The sequence below is a fragment of the Phasianus colchicus genome, chromosome 27, assembly GCF_987193195.1.
Source record: "Phasianus colchicus chromosome 27, bPhaCol1.hap1.1, whole genome shotgun sequence".
NCBI lineage: Eukaryota > Metazoa > Chordata > Aves > Galliformes > Phasianidae > Phasianus > Phasianus colchicus.
This window is the reverse complement of record NC_143462.1, coordinates 2,986,523-3,007,206: the sequence shown is the minus strand read 5'-3', so window position 1 is coordinate 3,007,206 and position 20,684 is coordinate 2,986,523. Positions and strand designations below refer to the sequence as shown.

The window sequence follows — 20,684 nt, the reverse complement described above, 5'->3', positions numbered from 1 at the left end:
TCAGCTGGTGCAGGCAGGGCTCCCATTAGGGCAGACGGCTCCTGGGCTCTCATATGTGTGCGTGGCACAGCTGTGCTCGTGCAGCTCCAACCCCGACCTCCTCCTGCTTTTTGCAGCAGGTGGGAATGCAGAACGCTGCTTTCATTCTCACTGCCACTCGGGCTCTGCGCAGCTGCTGCGGGTCGTGGGGATTTGGAAACAAGCAACGGGCTGGGAAAGCAAACCGAGGTCCGTTTGTGGAGGTTCCTGGGCTGAGCAGAGCTCTTCCCTTCCCAGCGCTACGCTTTCCGAGCTGAAATGGCCGCTGCCTCCCGCATTGCTGCTCCTGGCGCTCCCTCTGCAGGGAGCACGGAGGCAACGGGGCCGCATTCGGCTCCGCTCGGCAGCAGCCACGCACCGGCGCTCGGAGTGCGGTGGAAGTGATTTCCGTGCGTGTGTGCGCAGCGCTGAACCCTTTGGGACCTTCTGGGACCAGACCGTAATTTGGATGAACTGGAGGCTGCGAAACCCCCTCCGGGGTCTATAGAACGGGGGCAGGTGGGGTTTGTCCCCAGGGAGGGCCGGGATGGGGTGCGGGATGCAGGGATGCTCTCCTGCCGGAGCTCAGCAAGCGCAACGCTCCCTCCGTGCCGCAGATTTGGAGCTGCGGCTCCCGCTCTCTGTAAGCAGGGAGGTTCCCTCCCCGCCAGGGGCCAGGCTGCCAAATTCCAGCCAAGAGCACATTTTTACAGCATGACAGCAGTGAGGCCCGGCGCGGGATGCAAGCGGGAGGGCCGCCGTACCGGCAGTGCCATGCGTGGATGGTTCACCCAGCACTGCCTGCCCCGCCGTTTTCTTCTCCCTGTTCGGGGAAGGCACGCCAGATATTACAAAACATCCTTTTTCCTTTCGCTCAGGGTGCGTCGAGGTCCCCTGACGCCTCCTGGTCCTCCCCACCCCGTCCATCCCCTTCCTTCCTTTGTGCTCCTTTTCCAGACAGAGGCTTTCTGAGGAGTCCCAGGACAGGTGGCAGAAAGTGACAGCGCTTGGACGGATCTGTGCTGGAAAGGTAGGAAGGAGAAGGGCGCTGAGGGCTGCGTGCTTGGCAGCAGGATGGAGGGAGGGGAAGCAAGGAGCGAAGTGTTCTCGAACAGCCATGGTGTAGATCTGGTCCCTGGCAGCCCCTTGTGGCAGCACGCCCTGCTGCCCGCTCTCGTGGTGCTCCCACGTTCTCTGCACGCTCTCAGTGTTGTGGCTCTGTTTACGTTGCTAAGGAGGAGTTGTGTGAGCGCTCTAGGATGCTGCGTGCCGGCATGGGCACATCGGGCTTCGTGCTGCACGCCAAGCTGGGTGACCGGCTGCTGCTTTGGGAACCTCGGTGATGCTCTCGGTGCTTTCATCTCTGAGAAAGCTGCAGTAGGAGGAGGGTGGCTCGGGCACAGCATCCCTGCAGTGGGGCTGGGGACCCACATGCCGGGCAACTTGCAGCCTAGTTCTGCGGCTTCGGGTGGGTTTGGGGCGGTGCTGTTTGAATGGGAGGCTCCAAGGAAGCATTTAAACACAGCCGTGTGACAGCCACAGCTCTGAGTCACAGTCCCCGGAAACTCCAATGGAATTCTGCCCTGGGGTGGCAGCGAGGGTTTGCCGTGCCTCCTTCCCAGGAAAAATAGAAATTTCCATGGGATTGGCGTAAAGCTGATTATTCCCATCTGCTGTCCCTCAGACTGCAACCAACTAACAGAGCCGAGCACACAGGGCGGGCACGTCACACGCCGTGGGCAGTGGGGACAAGCAGGGGGTTGTGGCGTGCATCGCCGTGGGCACATGGGGCTCTGATGCCTTCCTGCAGCTCAGGCACGCCGGTACCAGGGCGGTCAGGCTGGTCGGGAAACTTTGTTTTCATGCAAGTAAGGCTTTTTATAGTTTTGTTTTTTCTTTTTAGGAAGGTGAAAGCTTGCAAGGGTGCCAACACTTTTCTTGCATAAAAAATAACGCAACCCCTCCAAAAAAAAAAAAAAAAAAGATGAATATGTGAGTTATATGTGAGTTTTTCTCAGGACTCCATGGGCGTTGGAAGCTCGGGTTGCGGGTGCGACCCGGCGGTGCTGGGCTGAGGATGCTGGGCTGAGGATGCTGGGCTGAGGATGCTGGGCTGAGGATGCTGTGCTGGTCCCAGCAATGCTGCCCTGAGGTCCGGGCTGCGCTGTCAGCCTGGAGCGCGGTTCTGAGAGCCGAGGGCAAATCGTGTGGCTGCACGGAAAGAAAAAGGAATCAGACAGACAGGAGCCGTTCCCTCTCGTAGCAAAGGCGAGGGGCAGATTCCTACCGGCGCCGGGTCGGATGCCGGCGCTCCAGCTGCGGGCTGCCAGCTCCGGGTCCGCCTGCGGTGCGGTGCCGAGCAGAGTCGTGCCGTCCACTCCCCCGCGGAGGCGGGGACGCCGTCGGGGCCGGCAGAACGCGGCGGCAGCTCGGCCCGATCCGGCCCGGTGCTGCCCGGTACTGCGATCCCGGTTATGGGGGCGGCTCAGAGCCAGAAGTTGCGGGAGGGATCCGCAGAGCGTCGGTGAGTGCGGGACCGGGGGATCGGGAGAACCGAACCGGAGCCGGGCAGCCGCTCCCGGAGCTGGGAATCCAACTGCAAAGCTAAGGGGTAGAGTTTGGGTTGGAAACAACAGAGCGGGAGGAAACTGAGCGTGGAGTGAGTGAGTGAAAAGGCTTTTTTTTCCCTTCCCTCTTCTCTCCCTACGTTCAGTGTTCTTGACAAAACAAGCTGTTTCCCGTTTGTTGTCAGCACGTTGAGTTTTTCGGGCTGCAGCCCTGCGTTTCGTGGCATAAATCACAGCGCGAGGAGCCAGAGGTGCAGTTAAAAAAAACCAACAACACAACAAGGTGTGGGGTTTGGAGCTGGAAGCGTCCCTGGTGGTAACCGGGAGTGCTGTGAGTTACCAACGGAGTTTGGGAGCTCGGAACAAAAGGAAAGCGTGTTAGCTATGATCAAAAGGAAAACCGGGGATGTTTAGCTTAAAATCAACCCGAACTCTTAACGGAGCACAGAAATGTTTGCTTCCAGTGAGCCGCCCCGTGGTTCTGCGGCTGGGAGGTTTGCTGCTGATGTGCTGAGCTGGAAGGCTTTTGGGGATGCCAGGAGGACATGAGGTGCTGCAGGTGTGTGGGAAGCACCTGCCCTGCCCTGCTCTGTTCCGGAGCTGTGCCCGGCTGTATGGAGCAGGTGCCCTCTGCTGCTCCTCTGAATGTTTGCAAACATTCCTCTGTTTGCGAACACCCGCTTGGACGGAGGGAAAACAACTTCAAGAGGGAGAAACCAGCATGTTCTGTCCTCTATCTGCTGCACAGCCCTGCCTGTTATTTCCTTGTGGTGTTTTGCTGAGTTAGAGGTGTTCCCAGGCAGAAAAACCCAAGGCTGGGTTCTTCAATCCAGGGGTGCACAGGAGCAGCACTGGGATGTGGCGGGGCAGCTGTGCTCCGTGCATGGACAGCAATGTAGAGATGCTGTCCTGTTCTTACAGTATCTCCAAGTCTGAACTAAAACCCAGCAGCCTGATAAGAGCATTCTTGCCACATAGCATGGATATTTTTAGCAAAGGAGTTAAGAGGGGAGTAACAAAGCCAGGAGATGAAGGAAGGTGCTCGTGTTCATGCAGCATCGGTGCGAACTGGTGCATTTCAGGGCTGTTTCTATTGAATTGTTTTGCGTGAGCTCACGTCCACACGACTGGGATCAGTGAGATTAAGCCGTGCACATTGTTTGTAAAACACAGGACGAGCAATGTGCTCATTTTTTTGCATCGCTCCTTTTGAAAGCAGCCACAAATGCCTGCCCTCATTGGCCTGACAGCTGCGTGGTGGGGAAGGACAGCTGAGGCCGGGGGGTTGCTGGTGCTGTCAGGCTCATGTGTGACAGTTGTGTCCTTCCCTGCTATTTTTACAGAGTTATTTTGGTGGAATGTGGAGCGATGGGAACTGTCTCAGGGACAGAAACCTGGGGTTGCTGCACCTCTGATTGCTCTTTTTCCCTCCCACTGCCTTTTCCTAGGGTCCTTTCTGATTTAGGCAGAGATGAAGCTCTCCCTGGCTGTTCTCCCAGCCTGGGTAGGTGAGCTGCAGATGGGAGTCATCAGCACTTATCTCTTCAGCATCACTGCACAGGTCAGGGAACACATTATGAAACCTCCTCTCCCCAGTGTTTGCTGGGATACATAAAGCTTTGGGTAGCTTCCCTCATTCCCAAAGTTTGCATTTTCACAAGGTAATGGCTTAGAATAATCGGTGCTGAGCCCAGGTGGGGTGACAGCAGTGACACTTTGTGCACAGTCTGCTTCTCACACTGCTGGGAGATGCTGGCAGCTCTGTTTGGAGCAGGTCAGCATCTTCTGTATCTGTTGGCTTTGCCAGGCAGCTTTTGGCAGCCAGAGCCATCGGTGTGACTGAAGCAGTCAGGTTATCTCCTCAGCAAATGATTTGCAGTCGGTGTTGCTGCCAGGCTGGTTTGGGAGCCAAGCTGAAAAACGCCACTGGAGGCGATTTCAGAATTGCTCGTTGCAGACAGCAGGTGGAAGCAGGCTCTGCTCGTTAGCTGCTCCCAATGAGCCGTCGTCTGGCTGACCCCATTCCTTCCCCTTTGAGGCCATTGGGAGCAGGGCCCGCTCTGTGTGTTGCTGCACAATGGAAGGATGCTGCTGATTTCCTCCATTGGACGCTGCTGATTTCCTCCCATGTCCCCCACGCAACAAGTGGGCGCTGCAGCAGCCACATCCGTGCCATGGCTGATGGCAGATCCCTGTGACAGAGGCTTTGTGCTCCCTCTGCCAGCACCCCACACCCACTGCTGCTCCTCTGCCCTTTGCACTTCTGTTTGCTCCGTGGCGTCCCTGCAGCTGTGAGCTGCTCTATGGCGCAGCAGTGCTGTCACTCCAGTGGAGTCTTTTGGGTCAGCAGCGATCTGTGAAGTGACTGATGGGAAGGGGAGAGGGAGGAGGAGGAGCTGAGGCTGCAGCCAGCGTTGCTGCAGAGCTCTGCGTGCCGCCGTGCACACGCTGGAGAGCTCGTTATGTAAAATTCATCTGCAGAAATCAGCCCTGCCACTTCAGATGGGGGGGTGAGGGGGGGAAGTGGCTGCGTGTTTCTGCTCGGCGCAAGCGTAGGCAAGAGGATGTCGAGGTTCTGTTGCTTCAGCCTCTTGTTTTTCTGCAGATAAGCTTCCATAAGTGCCGCAGACCACTTGCAGCTCAGTGCCCTTTGCACGGGGCAGAGGTCTGCAGGGCTCACTTGCCCCCAGGTTGCTGTGATGTGGAAGTCAGTGGCTGGGGATGCTGCTGTTCTGCCTCAGACCTGCTGTGGGGTTGGCATCACCTTTGCTTTGGCAGATCTGCCAAAGATGGGGGAAATTTGGAAAGGTTTTGTAAGGGGGTAAGAAGCTTTTTTTGACAGGGTGGAAGCCTGAAAGAAAGGTTCCCCTTGGGGAGGTTATTTGAGAAGCTGCATGGTGAGGAATGAGGCCTTTGGACAGAGACTGGTGGCATAGAGGCAGCCAGACCAGTCCATCCTGGTGCAGAGCCCCTGCCCACCTGAGGCACTCCTGGCACGGGGAGCTGATGATTCACAGAGCACAGAATGGAGGTCTTGGCCTGGCCTGTGAGCACTTTGAGTGGTTACAGAGGGTTGGCTTTGCTTCTCTGCAATGGGCCGGGCTGGTTGTGCAGCCAGACAGCTCTGCCCTTCACCAGCTCAGCCCCAGGAGGTGCAGGGGGTGCAGCCTGGGCACGCAGCCCTGCTGTGCAGTGTCAGCACCTGTAATAGATCTGCTGCCATACCACGGCCATTCCCTGCAGTGCTTTGGATGCTGCAGCAGTAATACTGTGCTCCTTTCTCTTGCAAGGGAGTGGGAGGGAACGGGTTTGGGAGCGAGCCCTGTTTAGGGTGCAGGTTCCCAAGGGAGGCCCGCGAGGCAGTGCTGCTTTCAGCAGGGATTGTTTGCTGTTATTTTTAAACAATACTTAAATAAAGAAAGAAACAAACTCACCACCATGGAAGGATATACCTCGAGACAGGGCTGGCAAGCTCGGCGTTTCCCTTGGAAAACAAGAGGGCAGGTGTTTCCTTCCCCTCTGCCCTCCATCCCCGTGTTCCCAGCACCCCCCCCCCCAAGACCCCCCTCTGCCGATGGGAGCAGCGCTCCGGGGCCTCTCGCCGTGCAGATTGGGGAGGGGAATTTGGTACCTTGGCTGAGCGCAGGTGCAGCGCAGGTAAACCGTAGAACGGTGCGGTTTCACGACTCCCTGGGAGGGAGGGGGGGTTCCCTTGGCGGAACACCCCAAATCCCCGTAGGGTGCCGGGGGCTGTAGACACCGAGCGATGCTCCCCCCACCCCACCCCCTGAGTCGCCGCAGCCGCGAGCCGGTCGGGGTTGGAGTGGGAGCACAGCAGGGAACCAACCGCCTCCTCCTCCCCGCAGCGGGGCGGGCGGCGGAGGAGCTCCGGTCGTCCCCCCCTCCGCCCACCCCATCCCTAGGGCCGCTCCCTCGGTCGGCGTCGCCGGAGGGGGGGTGCGAGGCGGCGGGGCGGAGGCGGCCGCTCTCCCCGCAGCAGTAGTACGGTCCGGGGAGGGCCCCGCGCCGGGCGGCGGCGGAGATGCGGGAGGCGGCGGCGGGGGCCGGGCCGGAGCGGCCGTACTGAACCCGGCAGGGATCGGCGATGGCGTTCAGCGCCTGGCAGCTGCTGTCGCCGGTACAGTGGGCCAGGTGGACGTGGTCGGCGGTGCGCGGAGGGAGCGGCCCCGACGGGGAGGATGGAGGGGTCGGGGGAGAAGCCGAGGAGGAGATCAAATCGTTGGGTTTCAGGCAAGTATACCGAGTCCCGGGGATGGGCGGCAGCGGGTGTGTGTGCGTGTGCATGCGGGGTCGGCGGCTCCCGATCCCCGGTTCCCCTCCGGTCCCCGCTCGCCGCTCGCTGCCTCGCATCGTATCGGTCCGCAGCCGGCCCCGCTGCTTCGGGAGCGGGGGGGGAGTGCATGGCTGAGCCGGCGCTGCTGGAGAATGGTGAGCGCTGTGCTCCCAGCTAAGGTGCTGGTGTGTGCATCGAGGTGCTGGTGTGTGCATCAAGCCTTCCCAAACACATCCCACAGCAGCCCCCCAAGCCATAGGGAAGATGCCCTTTGGGTTGCTGTATTCTCAGAGGTCAGTGGTGGCTCTTCGGGGTGACCCGATGAAGGCAATGCTGGGGCACAGGGGTGCACAGGGGATGCTCTCAATGTTGTTTTACTTGCTCTCCCTTTTCCGTTTGTTAGCGTGGCCCTGCTGGACAGGAGTGTGGCAGCCACAGGAGCCGGTCTGGCTGGATGTGTAGGCAGCGATTCCCAGCTAGCCTTGAAAGTGGTAATTCCTCACTTTTTTCCCCCCCCTCGGCAGCTCGGATTCCGAAGGTAATTATGAGACCCCCGAAGCAGAAACGCCGACCTGTTCAGCACTAAAGGAACCCAGTGAGCTGCAGCCTGAGGCCGGGACCAGAGGTAAGGGGTGAGCACACCTCTGGCTCACGGCTTTCTGCTCCGAATGCAGAAAAGCAGGGTGGGGTCAAGGAGAAGTCTCTTGGTTTTGAATAATGCCTGCCACATTTTTTGTGGTTAATGGCCTGAATGGTTCAAATGCCAGCACTTGGGGCTGTGTGCGCTCTGCTGTTTGCTAGTGTGGGTTGAATGCTGAGTTTACTGAATCCTGCTAGGTAGGGAAGGGGTGACACTGCAGGCTCGGAGGATTTGGCTTAGCCCCCCCTTGGCTCATTGCCTGTGCAGTGCAAAATTATCATCGGGTTGTGTTGTAACCACTGGTCACACCCTGCTGTGTCCCCATGCTGAGATAAGCAGCGGGGATGTGCAGCTCTGCGTTTGGGAGCACTGAGGCTGTGCCTGGGGGTGATGGGTTGATGTCCCAAGCACTCTCTGCTCTCTCCCAGCTACCCCAGCTGCTGCTCTGTAGTTTGCATTGCTGGGCTTGCAGCAGCAGGCTGGAGAGGTGCAGAGGTGAGTGCCATCCCCAAGGAGAGGTTCCTTTGCCTTGATGGAGAGAGCGTCTGGTTTGTGCTTCTGGTAATCTCAGCTCTCAAAGTAATCCTTCCCTTTAAGAAGGGATAGAGGCATCTTTAGTTTGGAGGATAATGTCTAAGGAGGAAAGATGAAGGCTTTCCTAGGAAATTCCCCTTGCAGGTGTCTGGGTCATTCCTGTGAAAGCTGCTGTGCGTTGCTGTGGATCTCAGGGTGCTGCTGTGCTGGCTGTGTTTGTGCCAGTCCCTGTTCCATGCACAATGGCTGCAGTGCTGTGGGACTGAGGGTGATGCTCTGCTGCAAACCCAGAGGAGTTCTGCTCTGCCTCTCCGTGATGGAGGCCGCAATTCTGTCCTGAAGTTCTCCTGCCAGGAGGGGATTTTCTTCTGTGCAAGGAAATGAGCAGAAGCAGCAAATATGGAGCACTGTTAGTGCAGAGCAGGGCTGTCAGCCCTGGTGCAGGGCACGTGTTATCCGGTGTGCTGCTGCTCCTTTGCCGGTATGCTAATTCTTAACAGAAAGGATTTAAAAATAGCCCAATGTCTGCAAAACAAAAGCGGAAAGCCGAAAGAGGAAAGAGGCCGTTAGCAACGTAACGCACGGCCCAGATATCCTGTGCTCAGCCGAGGGAGGGATGCGTGACTCATCCGTGCACAAAGCGAGGGGCGATCCCAGGGCTGCGCTCAGCTCGGGTGAAGGGATCGCAGCGTGGGATGGAGAGGGCTGTTGGGTTCTGCTGCTTTGCTCAGCTCTGCGGGTAGACACAGCCAAATGTCACCGCGCACAAAGCAGCTGTAACCGCGGTTCTGTCCTCCCTGCGCATTTTTCTTCGGAGAGCCTAAGATCTCCATGGTCACTGCATAGCGTTGGCAGAACCGCGTGCAGCAGGAGGGCACGGAGGCGTTGCACGGGGCTGGAAAGGCACCGCAACGTTCCGGGGAGCTGCACCGTGTGGAACTGCTCTGCTTTTGGGCTCACGGCCACGGTTCTGAGCGATGGCCGCGTCCCTTCTCTCCCCGCCCCGAGGACATCCGCAGGAATGGGGAGAGGTGGTTTTTTTTGCTGCGTGTTATTCAAGATGTAATTACTGCTTGGGCTGGAAACCAGGATGGGCTCCGTCTGTGAGAACCTAATGGGAAGGCAGAGCCTTTAAAGGGCGCCTTCTGCCCCCGCTTTGAAGTCTGTGCTTCTGCCCAAGGGTGTCTCAGTGAGGTTAAAACATCGGAGCAGCGCAGCGAGAGCGTGATGCAGTGTTCCTACAGGTCTGTGGGGGAGGTTTTAGGGTGGGAGGGCCTGGCAGGGTTCTCTGAGTGCTTTCTGGCTGCACTCCAAGTACGTTTCTTTCTTTCTTTTTTTTTTTTTTTACCGGGTTTGTGTTCACCGATGCCGTTCTGTGGGGCAGCGCAGCAGCGGCGTCCATCCGGACGCAGCGTTCTGCAGTCTCAGGGAGCACACAGCAGCCCCTCGTGATTCATCCCCGTGGCTTTTTAGCATCCCGGAGATCAATGGTGCAAACCGCCAGCCGTCAGCTGAGTCAGGGCTGCTGGCTGTGTGTGCTGGACTCGCCCATATTCGCTCTCCTTTGCTGCCAGCCTGTGCCTCGCTCGGATGCCCCTGAGTTGCAGGGGTGATGCTGGCTGTACTCCTATGCCGGCTCTGGGTGTAGCTTTCAGGATGCCCCGGTGGATAAGGAGCTTCCCCATCCCCTGACAGCAACGAAAAGATTAAACAGTAAAAGGATTTAGAGGAAGGGATTGGAGTAATAGTGATTAAGTCATGGAGCGGGATTTGTGATTAAGGAACCCTGGCAGCAGAGCGGTGCTGGGTGGGATCTATGCAAGGATGCAGGCAGAGCTTTGAAAGGCAGCTCCCTCCCTCCAATCCCACCCTGTTCTCCCAGGCTCTGCTCTGCTCCCTCCTGCCCCAGCACTGCTTGCATGCACAGCTTTTGCTCTCCATCGCACCGATGCATTGAAGTGACATTTTGTGAGCAGGAGCACCAACCTCGTGCAGCTGCTGTGAACAGTGGGTGTTTCACCCCATGCCAGCCGTGTGTCTGTGGTGGTGGTGAAGCAGTGCAGATCCCCAGCGTGGCCAAGGGTTGTGGGGCAGCTCTGCTCTGCCTGCTGAGCACCCACAGCCCCGTGCCAGCCTCCAGATCCCCTCTGCTGCCTGTAATATGCTTATTCATTAAGTGCAGAGTCTTGTTCCCGTTCATCCCAGGGCTTAATCATGTTTCGTGGTGTCACGCTTCCCTGAATTTATCCTGGTGACGTGTGACACCCACCCAGGTAGTTGCTGGTGGGATGGTTTGTGCTCTGCAGTTGGTCCTGGCTGTTCAGTGGTGTTGGCATTACGAAGCCCCTCTGGAGCTGGTGACACTCTGGGGGGGAGCAGGCGGTGGGGAAGGGGGAGGACATAAATGGAGATGTTGGTGGTGCGATGTGTGCTGGCACGGTGCAGCACAGCACAGTGCCTCCCGTGGGGCTCCCCTGCACCCTTTGCTTTACACACAATTCCCTGCACTGTGTCCATGAGTTTTGAGTTTTAAGGTTCTTGAAGCCAGAGATCAGCGGGGGTCCTGGCAGCGCGGGAGGGCACTCCCATAAGAACAGGGATAGGGGTGGGGGGGGGGAGCAGGAGGCAGGCTCTGATGCACTGCTTTCTCTTTGCAGGGCTCAGCAGCCATGGGGAGTTGCAGGAAGGGGAGCAGCACCCTGAAGAGGAGGCTCAGCCCGAGGTCGGGGGCTCTCCAGCCCACGTGGGGACCGAAAGTGGCCCTGAAGACTCAGCTGTGATGCAGCTACCGGTTGAAGCCCGGCCACCGGTGGCCAATGTGGGTGCAGCTGGGTGTGAGCTGATCATGTCAGGAGGGGACACAGCTGATGATGGTTTGGGGCTGACAGAACCAGAAAGGGATGCTCTGGTGCAGGAGAGCTCACCCTGTCAGCTCCAGAAGGGAAAGCTGCCTTCCCAAGGGAGCAAAGGAGGGGAAAGCACAGAGCCTGCCCCCGGTGAGGAGCCCTCAGTGCCTCTGGCTTCAGACCCTGAGCAGCACAAAGAAGCTGACAGTTCTGTCATGGCAGAGGGCTGCACGCTGCACAGCTGCCCACCAGCCCCCCATTGCCTCCCACTGAGTGAGCCTGGGGGTGACCTGGGCTCCCAGCCTCCAGGGCAGCTCCCAAAAGCTGAAGTTGATGCCACAGAAGTTGGGGACGGTGTGGAGACGCGGAGAGCCTCACCAAGGAAGGCCAGCAGGATCCCGGCCAGCAAGCTGACACCCAAGAGACACAGGAGGCCCATAGAGGACACAGAAAAAGGTCCCCAGGGCCCCCCCAGGGCCTCCCCTGCACCGTGGGACAACCCTGAGCTCGGTCCCTTTGGTGGCAGCTCAGCACTGCAGCACTCGCCCGCTCTCCCCAAAGGCTCTTACCAGTTTGACCCCAATAACTTTGACTCCGTGGATCCCTTTAAACCCACCAAGACCCTCACCAGCACCACTGACTGCTGCCCCGCGGCCGACAACAGCTTGAATGAGATCCTGGAGTCCCAGACGCTGGAGGATGAGCTGGGGAAAAGTAGAGGCTCCCCACAGAAGGCCAAATCACGTCTGATAACGTGAGTGTGGAGCACGGCCAGCTCCTTCCTCCCATGCCCAGGGCTCCTGTGTTCCTCTGCGCCCATCCTGTTGCATTGTGCCACCTCAATCCTGCTGCCCACCCAGGAGTGGATGGGATGAGCAGGGTGGGCTCACAGAGCAGTGCTCAGACACTGCTGGGATATTTGTGCACTGCTGCTGAGCTTCCCTTTTTGCAACAGGGGAGAGGATGGAGGTTAACAGGAGGATGGTTGTTACTTCTATGGCATTGCACAGGTGGTGGGACCTCGTCCCTTCCCAAACTATTCCAGGGCATGCAGGAATCTGTGCATATTTAGCTCCTGAACGTGCTATTTCAAACCCTGCTGTAAATGGTGATGTTTCATAATGCCTGCTGGGGGAGCAGGCAGCATTGCCTTCCTCCTCAGGGAGAAGGTTTAATCACAAACCTCTCTGTTTCCTATCACAAACCGTGTCTGGGCAGTGCTGTCTCAGCCTGGATCTCAGCTCCTGAGGCTGTCAGATGTGAAATAGCAGCTGCTGGGACAGGGTTGGCTCTGTGTGCTCTCTGTGGGTCTCTGGGCATGCAGTGGGGCAGAGGGACGACTGTGAAAGGGAGGAATTGCCCAGCCACTATTGGGTCCTTCCAGCACTATTGCACTCAGTGCTGGTGGTTGAAACCAGTTGGAAGCAGAAAGAGGAAATCAGCTTAAAAGGGGAAATTTTAGAAGCATCGAAGCTGTGGCTGGTTTGACAGTAAGAAAAAAACAGTAAGAAAAAAAGCTGTCACTCTGCAGATGGAAGCTCCAGTGGGGGCTTTACAGACAGCAGATAGCAGCTGGCAGGCAGAGCCAAGGGGAGGGGGGGGATCTTCCTCTTAGCAATGCCATGCAAAGGTTGATGCAGGGTCTGCGTTGCTGTGTGACCCCAGGGCTGTGGGTGGGAGAGCTGGAAGGTCTCAGCCCCTCTGCATTATCCCAGGAGCTGGGGCAGTGCTCGGTCTCATCCCACTTCTGCTAATAGCAAAGGCAGAATCCCTTATCTGTGTGCTCCTCCCCCAGATCTTGAGCTGTGTGACTCAGTGTGTTTCTCCAGATGAGAGCAATACTCGGGTCTTTTCACACGCTTTTCTTCTCTCCATCTGTCTGTCTCTCTTTCCTGTCTATTCTTGGGTGCCTCAGGACTACTGAACAAGTGAAATTTCTCTGTTTTCTGTTGTAAGTACTCTCTTCTGCCTTTCTTTCCTCTTTCCCTTTGCTTCTATTTCTCTGGGTGTGTGTTGACCCACCCGTTTCCATGGCATGGACCCCATCCTGTGCAGCTTTGCCCTGCAGGTGCTGCAGCCACGAGCTGCACTGCAGGCTGTGCCCCTGCTTGCTGCAGCAGCATGCTGACCCACTGTGCATTCTGATGGTGTAAAACTACTTACAGCACTGTGAAAGCCAGGCTTCCAGCTCCTTACAGGGAGATTTCAGCCCCAAAATGGAAGGGTGTCCTTTAACCCTCCCCATACCCCAGTGGAGAAGCTGCTGCAGAGGGGCAGGCTGGGAGGCAGCAGCTGGAAACGGTCCCTGGGCTGCCACTGTCTCATGTGAGGGCACCCACAGCGTGCTGGGCTTATCCCTCATCTTATGTCATCCACCCGAATGCCCTTCTTGTTCTGCTTAGTGCCCACTGCCATATGCACGAGAGCTTGGCTCAAGCACTGACATCTGTGTCACGGCTGCAGACTGATGGGCCTTTTTTGCAGCGTGGTTTTGAGCAGTGGCTGCTTGGCTCCATCCTTTTGAGTTACACAGCTGCTGTCTTGGCACTGGGGGAGATGAAAGCAGTGTGGTAACGGCATCCCAGGAGGTCGTGCAGGGCAGAGAGCTGCAGGTGAACTGCTTGCATTTAGGGTGTGCTATTACAAAATAGAGGCAAGGGTGAACTCTATCTGCTACAGATGTGCATGGCAGCCTGCAGATGTTCCATACCACACTGCTCGTGCTCTGCTGGAGCATGTGTGAGTTGAAGCAGGCAGGGAGAGAATTCCTCAACCCAAGGGCTGTCCTGCTGCAAATCTGCTCTGACGTCTGCATGGCTGCAGCTCTGGTGTGGGGCTGGAAATGCGTCTCCCCACATCATGTCAGCACTGGTTTTGGTGGCACGGACCTTGTGCTGCGTGCACCCTCCTCTTGGGGCTCTGTGAGCATCCCTGTGCTGCCTGCATCCGATTCAGGACACCAGCACCACACGCTGGGATGGGGCTGTGTCTGCAGTCCTGCACAGCCACTGGAATGGGACATTTGGAAACATGGGGTGAAGCCCCTGGAAGAGGCACCAGCCGTGCATCACTGCAGGAGCAACCTGAACTCAGCCTTCAGCCCCTCCTCAAGGCTTTTCTCCTCCAGGCAGCGTTTGCAGCACTCAACGCACAGCAGTGCTGTGAGCACAGCAGGGCTCTGCCCAGCTGCTCAGACCTGCAGAGAGGTGGGTGCTGCCATACGGGCAGGGAAAGGGCAGCACAGGGCTTTGTTGGGCACGGGACCGACTGCAAGTGCTCTTTCTGCAGAAGATCAGCGTGCATCAGATGTGATACCATTGCACTGGACATGCAGGCGAGATGCAGCAAAGGAATCCTTCATCACATCTTCTCTCTCGCTGTCAGCACCTGGGGTGCTTTCTGTTCTCCTTCCCTCCAATAGCAATAAACATCTCAAAGACAAATCGCTCTGTAGCTGTGTGTTTTGTTTGCTTGTTCCTTCGGCTCCTCCCAAAACTCACTCTGTCCCCCAAATAACTCACTGGTGAGTGGTTTTGCTGCGGGTGCAATGCTGGTGCTGGGGCTGCCTCCCCCTGCTTGGGCTGTCCTGCACGCACCCCCACTGTCCCTTCCTTGGTCTCTGTGAGCATCGGGTTCATGTTTTCATTTCCTTTTGTCTGCAGGAGCAGCTGCAAGGTGAAGCAGTACGAGACACCGGCGCTGGTGCTGGATGGCTGCACTCAGGTAAGTGGGAGCAGGCAGGGGATGCTGAGCATCCTGAGCTCCCCTCTGCCCACCTGCAGAGCCCAGCTGTGATCCTCCAAGCTCATCTCTGCCCTGCTAACCCGCACGCCTTGATCCTGCAGGATGATGGAAGGCTGATCTCTGAAATCCCAGACATTGCTGCGAGGGATGGACGTGCCACCGATGAGGAGAAGCTGGCATCCACCTCCTGCACACAGAAAGTGGCTGGGTTGGAGAAGAAGGGAGAGCCTGAAGATGACCTGGAGTACTTTGAGTGCTCCAACGTCCCCGTGCCAGCGGTGAAACCCAGTGTGGAGACAGGTAGGGAGCATCCCACTGCCCCTGGCTGTGCTGTGTATTGCTTGTCTGCATTGCTTTCATTATGGAAAAATCAGCGTGCTCTTTATCTCCAACCTGGAGTCTCCTGGCTTTAGAAAACCCCACCAGCCCCTTCCCTGCCCTGCTGAGCCCAGCATCCCAGCTCCTCCCCAGATGCACTGACCTCAGTAATAAAAACACAAATGCAAAGTCAGGGCTGTTGCTGAAAGCTCCCATCCTGCTCTGGTTTTGCTCCTGGTGCATCCTGTGCCAGGACAGCTGCACACTGCCTGCTAATAGAGAGCTCCAGGTCACTGCTGAAGCCCACGCTGCTGCTCCTGCTGTCTGTCTCCTATGTAATTATCTGCTGTGACCAATCTATTAAAAAATAATTAAAAGCCAGGCAACGTGGCACTCAATCGATAGCGGAGTTATAGGTGCAAACAGCAGAAATGGCCTCGTGGAGGGCTTGCAGCTGGTCATTAATCAGTTCAGAGCACTGAGAGAGGATGGCAGCACTTTGTCTCAATGGGGAGGGATTCCACAACAGCCCATCTCTGGGCATCTCTGCTACCTGGGCATCGTTGGTGTGGCAGCTGTGGGGTCAGACAGGGGCTGGGCTGCCACCAGAGGGGAGTGTTGGCTGCTGTTGCAGCAGGGATGCAGGATGTGTCCTACCCTCAAGGGCAGGAGCAGGGTATAAAGCCTTCTTGAGGTTGCTCAGACCATGCTGTACACCTCTGCATCCCATTGAAGCTGTGTGTGCTGCCAGGGTCTCATTTTCAAGCTGCTAAAACGTTTTATTTCTCTGTCTCCAGGCTTTGAGGAGATCTCCAAGCATACGGACAAGGATAGATCTGTTGCCTTCCCTGTGAGTGCTGCTTGCTTTCCCCTCTCTGCCCACCTTGGGCTGGTTCTGCTGGGGCTGCTGCATGGCTGTGGGGCTGATGGTGGTGTAGGGAGGGGGGAATGGGGCTATGCCAGCAGAGCTGCCCCAACCCAGAGCTGACAAGCAGGTGATGAGATTAGCAACATCAGCAAAATCAGCACCTCTGAGACAGATTTAACTGCACTAAGCCCCACAAGGACATCAGGCAAAGTGAACCTTGTTCTTGGTGTTGCTGAGGCTGCCCCAGGGGGTCGGGCTGTGGGGCAGGCAGAGCTGCACAGCTGCTTTGCAAGGTGCTGCAGGAAGGTGCTGAGGCTGCCTGGACCCAGGGATGTGCCTGAGGTGGCTGCCCATGGCTCCATCATGTGTGGATCTGAGCAGTGACAGAGCTGGAAAAGAGAGGAGAGGAGGGGAAGGGAGAGGAGAGGAGAGGAGGGGAAGGGAGAGGAGAGGAGGGGAAGGGAGAGGAGAGGAGGGGAAGGGAGAGGAGAGGAGGGGAAGGGAGAGGAGAGGGAAGTGCTTTCGTTTCCAAAACAATGCAGAACCAGGCTGCCTTCTCCCATCACTTTGCTATTTATGGCCTCGCAGCCCGTTTCCAAGGAGATAACTGCAAGGGGCTGCACTTCTGTGCAGACAGTGAAGGGAGGAAGAGGCTGTGTGAGCTGTGCAGTATAGGAGCACTTTGCTGGGGACATTCACCCGTGGGACCCCAACACCCCCCAACCCATATGTAGCCCCCACCCCCATTGTTCAGCCCTAGTTGTTTCAAAGCCAAACACAGAGTAAAGCAAAGTGATGTTGGATGAGAGCACAGCTGGGTCTGCCCCTCCCAAGGTGAGCCCCCACTCTGCCTCTTTTTTGGGGTGCAAGCCCAGGGGATGGCAAGGGGGTGACCCCAAATGTGGGAAGCGGGGAGAAAAGATGAGCAAAGCACAACACCCAGCTGGGTGATTCCCCTGCAGGGCCATCCTGGGCTGTGCCTGGCAGACAAACCCCCCACAGCCATCACCAGTGGCATCAAAAACGACAGCCCCCTGGACAGCATCTGCCTGAATGCCTCTGAGAAGGCGGCCGTGCTCACACTCATCAGAGAGGAGGTAACAGTGGGGGCTGCCCCATCCTGCTCTGCAGGGAGGGGGGGGGGTGGGCACGATGGGTCTGCAGGTGGAGCAAGGTCTCATTCTGCTGCTCCCCAGATAATCACAAAGGAGATCGAAGCCAACGAGTGGAAGAAGAAGTACGAGGAGAGTCGTCAGGAGGTCCTGGAGATGAGGTGGGAGCCTTGCCTGGTGGGATGCTGCGCTCGTGTTCCCCCCCAATGGGCTGTGGGGTTGTGATGGGATGATACAGTTCCCCTTTGCTGGGATGGGACACGTTGCAAGGCATGTCTGCTTTGTGCCTGTGCTGTGTTAAGCCTGCAGTTTGTTTGTTGTGGGGATGAAATCCCATTAGCTGCAACTGGAGGTGGTCTGGGAGCAGCAGCGGGGGGGTGCCCAGGTTGTTGCAACACTGGAGCCCAAGGCTGTGTGCTGGAGCAGAGCTGTGGGTGTTTGCCTGCAGAAACTGCTGTTTCCTACCTGCTTTTGTTCTCATTTTGTTGCAGGAAAATTGTGGCTGAGTACGAGAAAACCATTGCCCAGATGATAGGTGAGATCCCAGTGCTGCGGGGCAGGGTGCTGCTGTCTGTGCTCAGTCACTGCATCCCTGTTTGTTCCCCTCACAGAGGATGAGCAGAGGACAAATATGACCTCCCAAAAGAACCTGCAGCAGCTCACCATGGAAAAGGACCAGGCGCTGGCAGATCTCAACTCTGTGGAGAGATCCCTGTCAGATCTGTTCAGGAGATACGAAAACCTGAAGGGTGTCCTGGAAGGTTTTAAGAAGGTCCTGATCCCGATGTCCTCCCCATCCCTGTGGCTGTGGGGCAGAGGGGCCACACATTGTGGCATGCAACAGATAGGATCTGTTGTCCTATCAGAGCAGCACGCTGTGCCTGGTCCCAGTGCAGATGGCTGTACTTTGTTTTCCAGAACGAAGAAGCCCTGAAGAAATGTGCTCAGGATTATTTAAACCGTGTCAAGCAAGAGGAGCAGCGATACCAAGCCCTGAAGGTCCACGCGGAGGAGAAGTTGGACAAGTAAGAGCTGTGAGATGCAGGAGGATGGGCAGCAGATGCCTGGCCCTGAGTAATGAGCAGTCACCTCCGTGCAGCAGTAGGAAAATCACCTCTGATGCGTGGCATTCTCTGATTCTATGAGGTCCCTTCCAACCTTGGCCATTCTGTGAGGTCTCCCTTCCAACCCTGGCCATTCTGTGAGGTCTCCCTTCCAACCCTGGCCATTCTGTGAGGTCTCCCTTCCAACCCTGGCCATTCTGTGAGGTCTCCCTTCCAACCCTGGCCATTCTGTGAGGTCTCCCTTCCAACCCTGGCCATTCTGTGAGGTCTCCCTTCCAACCCTGGCCATTCTGTGATGCTGCAGAGCTCCCACCCCATAACTGTGGTCCCATCTCTCCCCATGCAGAGCCAACGAGGAGATCGCCCAGGTGCGCACCAAGGCCAAAGCAGAGAGCGCAGCGCTGCACGCGGGGCTGCGAAAGGAGCAGATGAAGGTGGAATCCCTGGAGAGAGCCCTGCAGCAAAAGGTAACGTGCCCACTTTCAGCACACTGGGGATGCTCTGCGCTCCGGTGCCCTGCTGATGCTGGAGCTGCCCTCTGAATTTTGGGGATGGAAAGCGCCCTAAGGTTCAGGGGGAATGGGATCACTGGAAAATGAGGAGGGATGCAACCATGGGTCTGCTTCCCTTCCAGAACCAGGAGATTGAGGAGCTGACCAAGATCTGCGACGAGCTGATTGCAAAGCTGGGCAGGGCAGACTGAGCTCACCGCCCCAGCGCTCCGCACCTGGCTGCTTTTTCTCCTACCTTTCGAGCACTTTGCCTTATTATTACCCCAGAGCGACCCCACAGAAAGCACAGCGTGGCTGCTGCACCCCCAGGTGTGAGGGCAGCCATCCCCACATGCTGTCACTGTCCTCACGTGTGCTGCATGGCACAGCCCTAAGGCACACCTGGTGCGTTGTTCAGAGTGCTGGGGAAGCTCTGCTTGGAGCTCCTTTCCCCACTCAGCACGGCGAGGCACAGAGCAGCAGTCACTCTCTGGCTCTTGCACTGCTGTCACCAATCCCCCTGCAGCAGCATTGCATAATAAGGGAAGCAAACAAAGCTGGCCTTTACAGGGAAAGGCAGATTCAGGCAGCATTTCCACGCAGGCTGCCTGCTGCTTTTTGGAGGTGGTTACTTCTTGGTGAGCCCAGGAGAAGTGCTGAGGCTCCTTCCCTCACCACGCACAGACAGCCCTGAGGTGTCAGATAAGGGAAATCAATGCTGTTGGACTGTTTCCTACCTAGCCTAGCTAAAACCTTAGCAAACCTTTTTGCTGCTACCTTTTTGTAAAAGAATTGAGCTGTTCTCCTTCTATTTTCTAACCCCTGCGTTCCGCATGCAGTGCAGACATCTGTTAAAGCAGAGCCATACACCGGAGATATATTTTATTAGTTATGTATAGAAAGGATTTATTACACAGGCACAAAGCCTGGGCACATGCAGGGTCCCCACCCACTCCCACTGACCCAACAAAGGAGCTGATGCTGTGCACCTGCAGTGTTGTGTTGAACGTTCACCTCTTTGCACAGCTGACAGAAAGGAAAAATCCTTTTCTCCCCCTGTTTTCTTGCCATTGCTGGGGAATCACAGTGCCAACCACATCCCACTGCAGCACAGCTCCCCTCACCAGCACAGGGGTGGCTGCAGCCTGGCACCATTCTCTTATTCTCCCATGTGTCGTGCTCTATAGCAGCCCTCCCAGCCCCAGCTTGGCTGCAGTGCTGCAGGGTGGTGGTGGCAGCCAGGAGTGATGCCAGCTCAAATCCTCATGACGCACGCGTTGCTCAGCACCTTCCCAAAACCACACGGAGCACGCCGAGTGCTGCTCTCTTCCTGCAGCACAGAGCTGTGTGGGAAGCAGAGCTTTCCCTGCTGTCCCTGCAGCAGTGATGTGATGTGGCAGCATCCTCACACAACACTGTTCCCCTTGTCCCATTGGCCACACTGCTGCTGCCTCCACCATCCGCGTGCTGTCGCGTGTCTGTGCCTCTCAGCATGCACGTACAATCTGGGCAAAGATTCCTAAGGAATGATTTATTAACTATAATATGGTTATAGTTGCATATATATATATAAATATATACATACCGGCCGTAGTTATCTATAACAGAAGGCGTATTTTAAGCTCACTGCTGCACCTCCCTGTGCTGCTCCCCGAAAACCAACGCTGCAGCACAGCTGTGCTCACCTTTCCTGCAGCAGCAGTGATGTGCTGTGATGCTGTGATGTCCCTTTCAGCAGCAGAGTGCCCATGAGCGCAGTGTTGCTGTGTGTAGATCTTTTGTCTGCAGTGAAGTGCCAATGAGTGCCCACCCTGAACTGCTCTCTGCTTCCACTGCATCCCTCCATCCTCCCCTCTTTGTGCTGACTACTACCAGGATCGCTTTGTACACCATACATCACTGCCATCAGCATCGATTTTGTACGTACAGTTATTTCCCTTTTATATGTCAGGTAAATATTTGTAAGAGTTATACTCACACAAAGGAGATTATGATGATGATTACTAATATATTTTTTTTTTTCCATATTTCATTGCCTGAGTAAAAATGGTGTTTATCACTCTTGAAAGGTTTCGTGCTGTTTGTAAGGCTGGTGAGGGGCTTGGGAGGATTTATCTCCTGGGAAGGGTCTGATTCTGCCTTGTGTGTGAATGAGGTTGGGGTTAGGGCTGGGTTAGGGTTAGAGGAG

The 20,684-nt window shown here is 56.7% G+C and overlaps 1 protein-coding gene across 4 annotated transcripts; it reads left to right on the top strand.

The window, feature by feature from the left end:
• Window positions 1–6,447: 6,447 nt before the first annotated feature.
• TACC1 (transforming acidic coiled-coil containing protein 1) lies at window positions 6,448–20,532 on the top strand. Of its 4 annotated transcripts, XM_090125373.1 has the most exons (14): window positions 6,448–6,836; window positions 7,404–7,504; window positions 10,711–11,653; window positions 12,815–12,850; window positions 14,562–14,622; window positions 14,745–14,943; window positions 15,759–15,811; window positions 16,792–16,926; window positions 17,026–17,102; window positions 17,433–17,476; window positions 17,553–17,713; window positions 17,860–17,966; window positions 18,352–18,472; window positions 18,640–18,776. In XM_090125373.1, exons 1-14 carry the CDS (start codon window positions 6,691–6,693, stop codon window positions 18,706–18,708), a joined length of 2,253 nt encoding a protein of 750 aa, XP_089981499.1. In that variant the 5' UTR covers window positions 6,448–6,690; the 3' UTR covers window positions 18,709–18,776. The 4 variants fall into 4 exon arrangements, with proteins under 4 accessions (XP_089981499.1, XP_031458045.2, XP_031458046.1 ...); XM_031602185.2 differs by lacking the exon at window positions 12,815–12,850; XM_090125375.1 differs by lacking the exons at window positions 6,448–6,836; window positions 7,404–7,504 and adding an exon at window positions 7,538–9,297.
• Window positions 20,533–20,684: the final 152 nt, after the last annotated feature.

Excerpts from the sequence above, each read along its gene's own strand:
- TACC1 (XM_090125373.1), top strand. The coding sequence starts at position 6,691 with ATGGCGTTCAGCGCCTGGCAGCTGCTGTCGCCGGTACAGTGGGCCAGG. Across the intron at positions 17,714-17,859 it reads TCCTGGAAGGTTTTAAGAAG|AACGAAGAAGCCCTGAAGAA; the intron begins GTCCTGATCCCG and ends TTTGTTTTCCAG. Across the intron at positions 18,473-18,639 it reads AGAGAGCCCTGCAGCAAAAG|AACCAGGAGATTGAGGAGCT; the intron begins GTAACGTGCCCA and ends CTTCCCTTCCAG.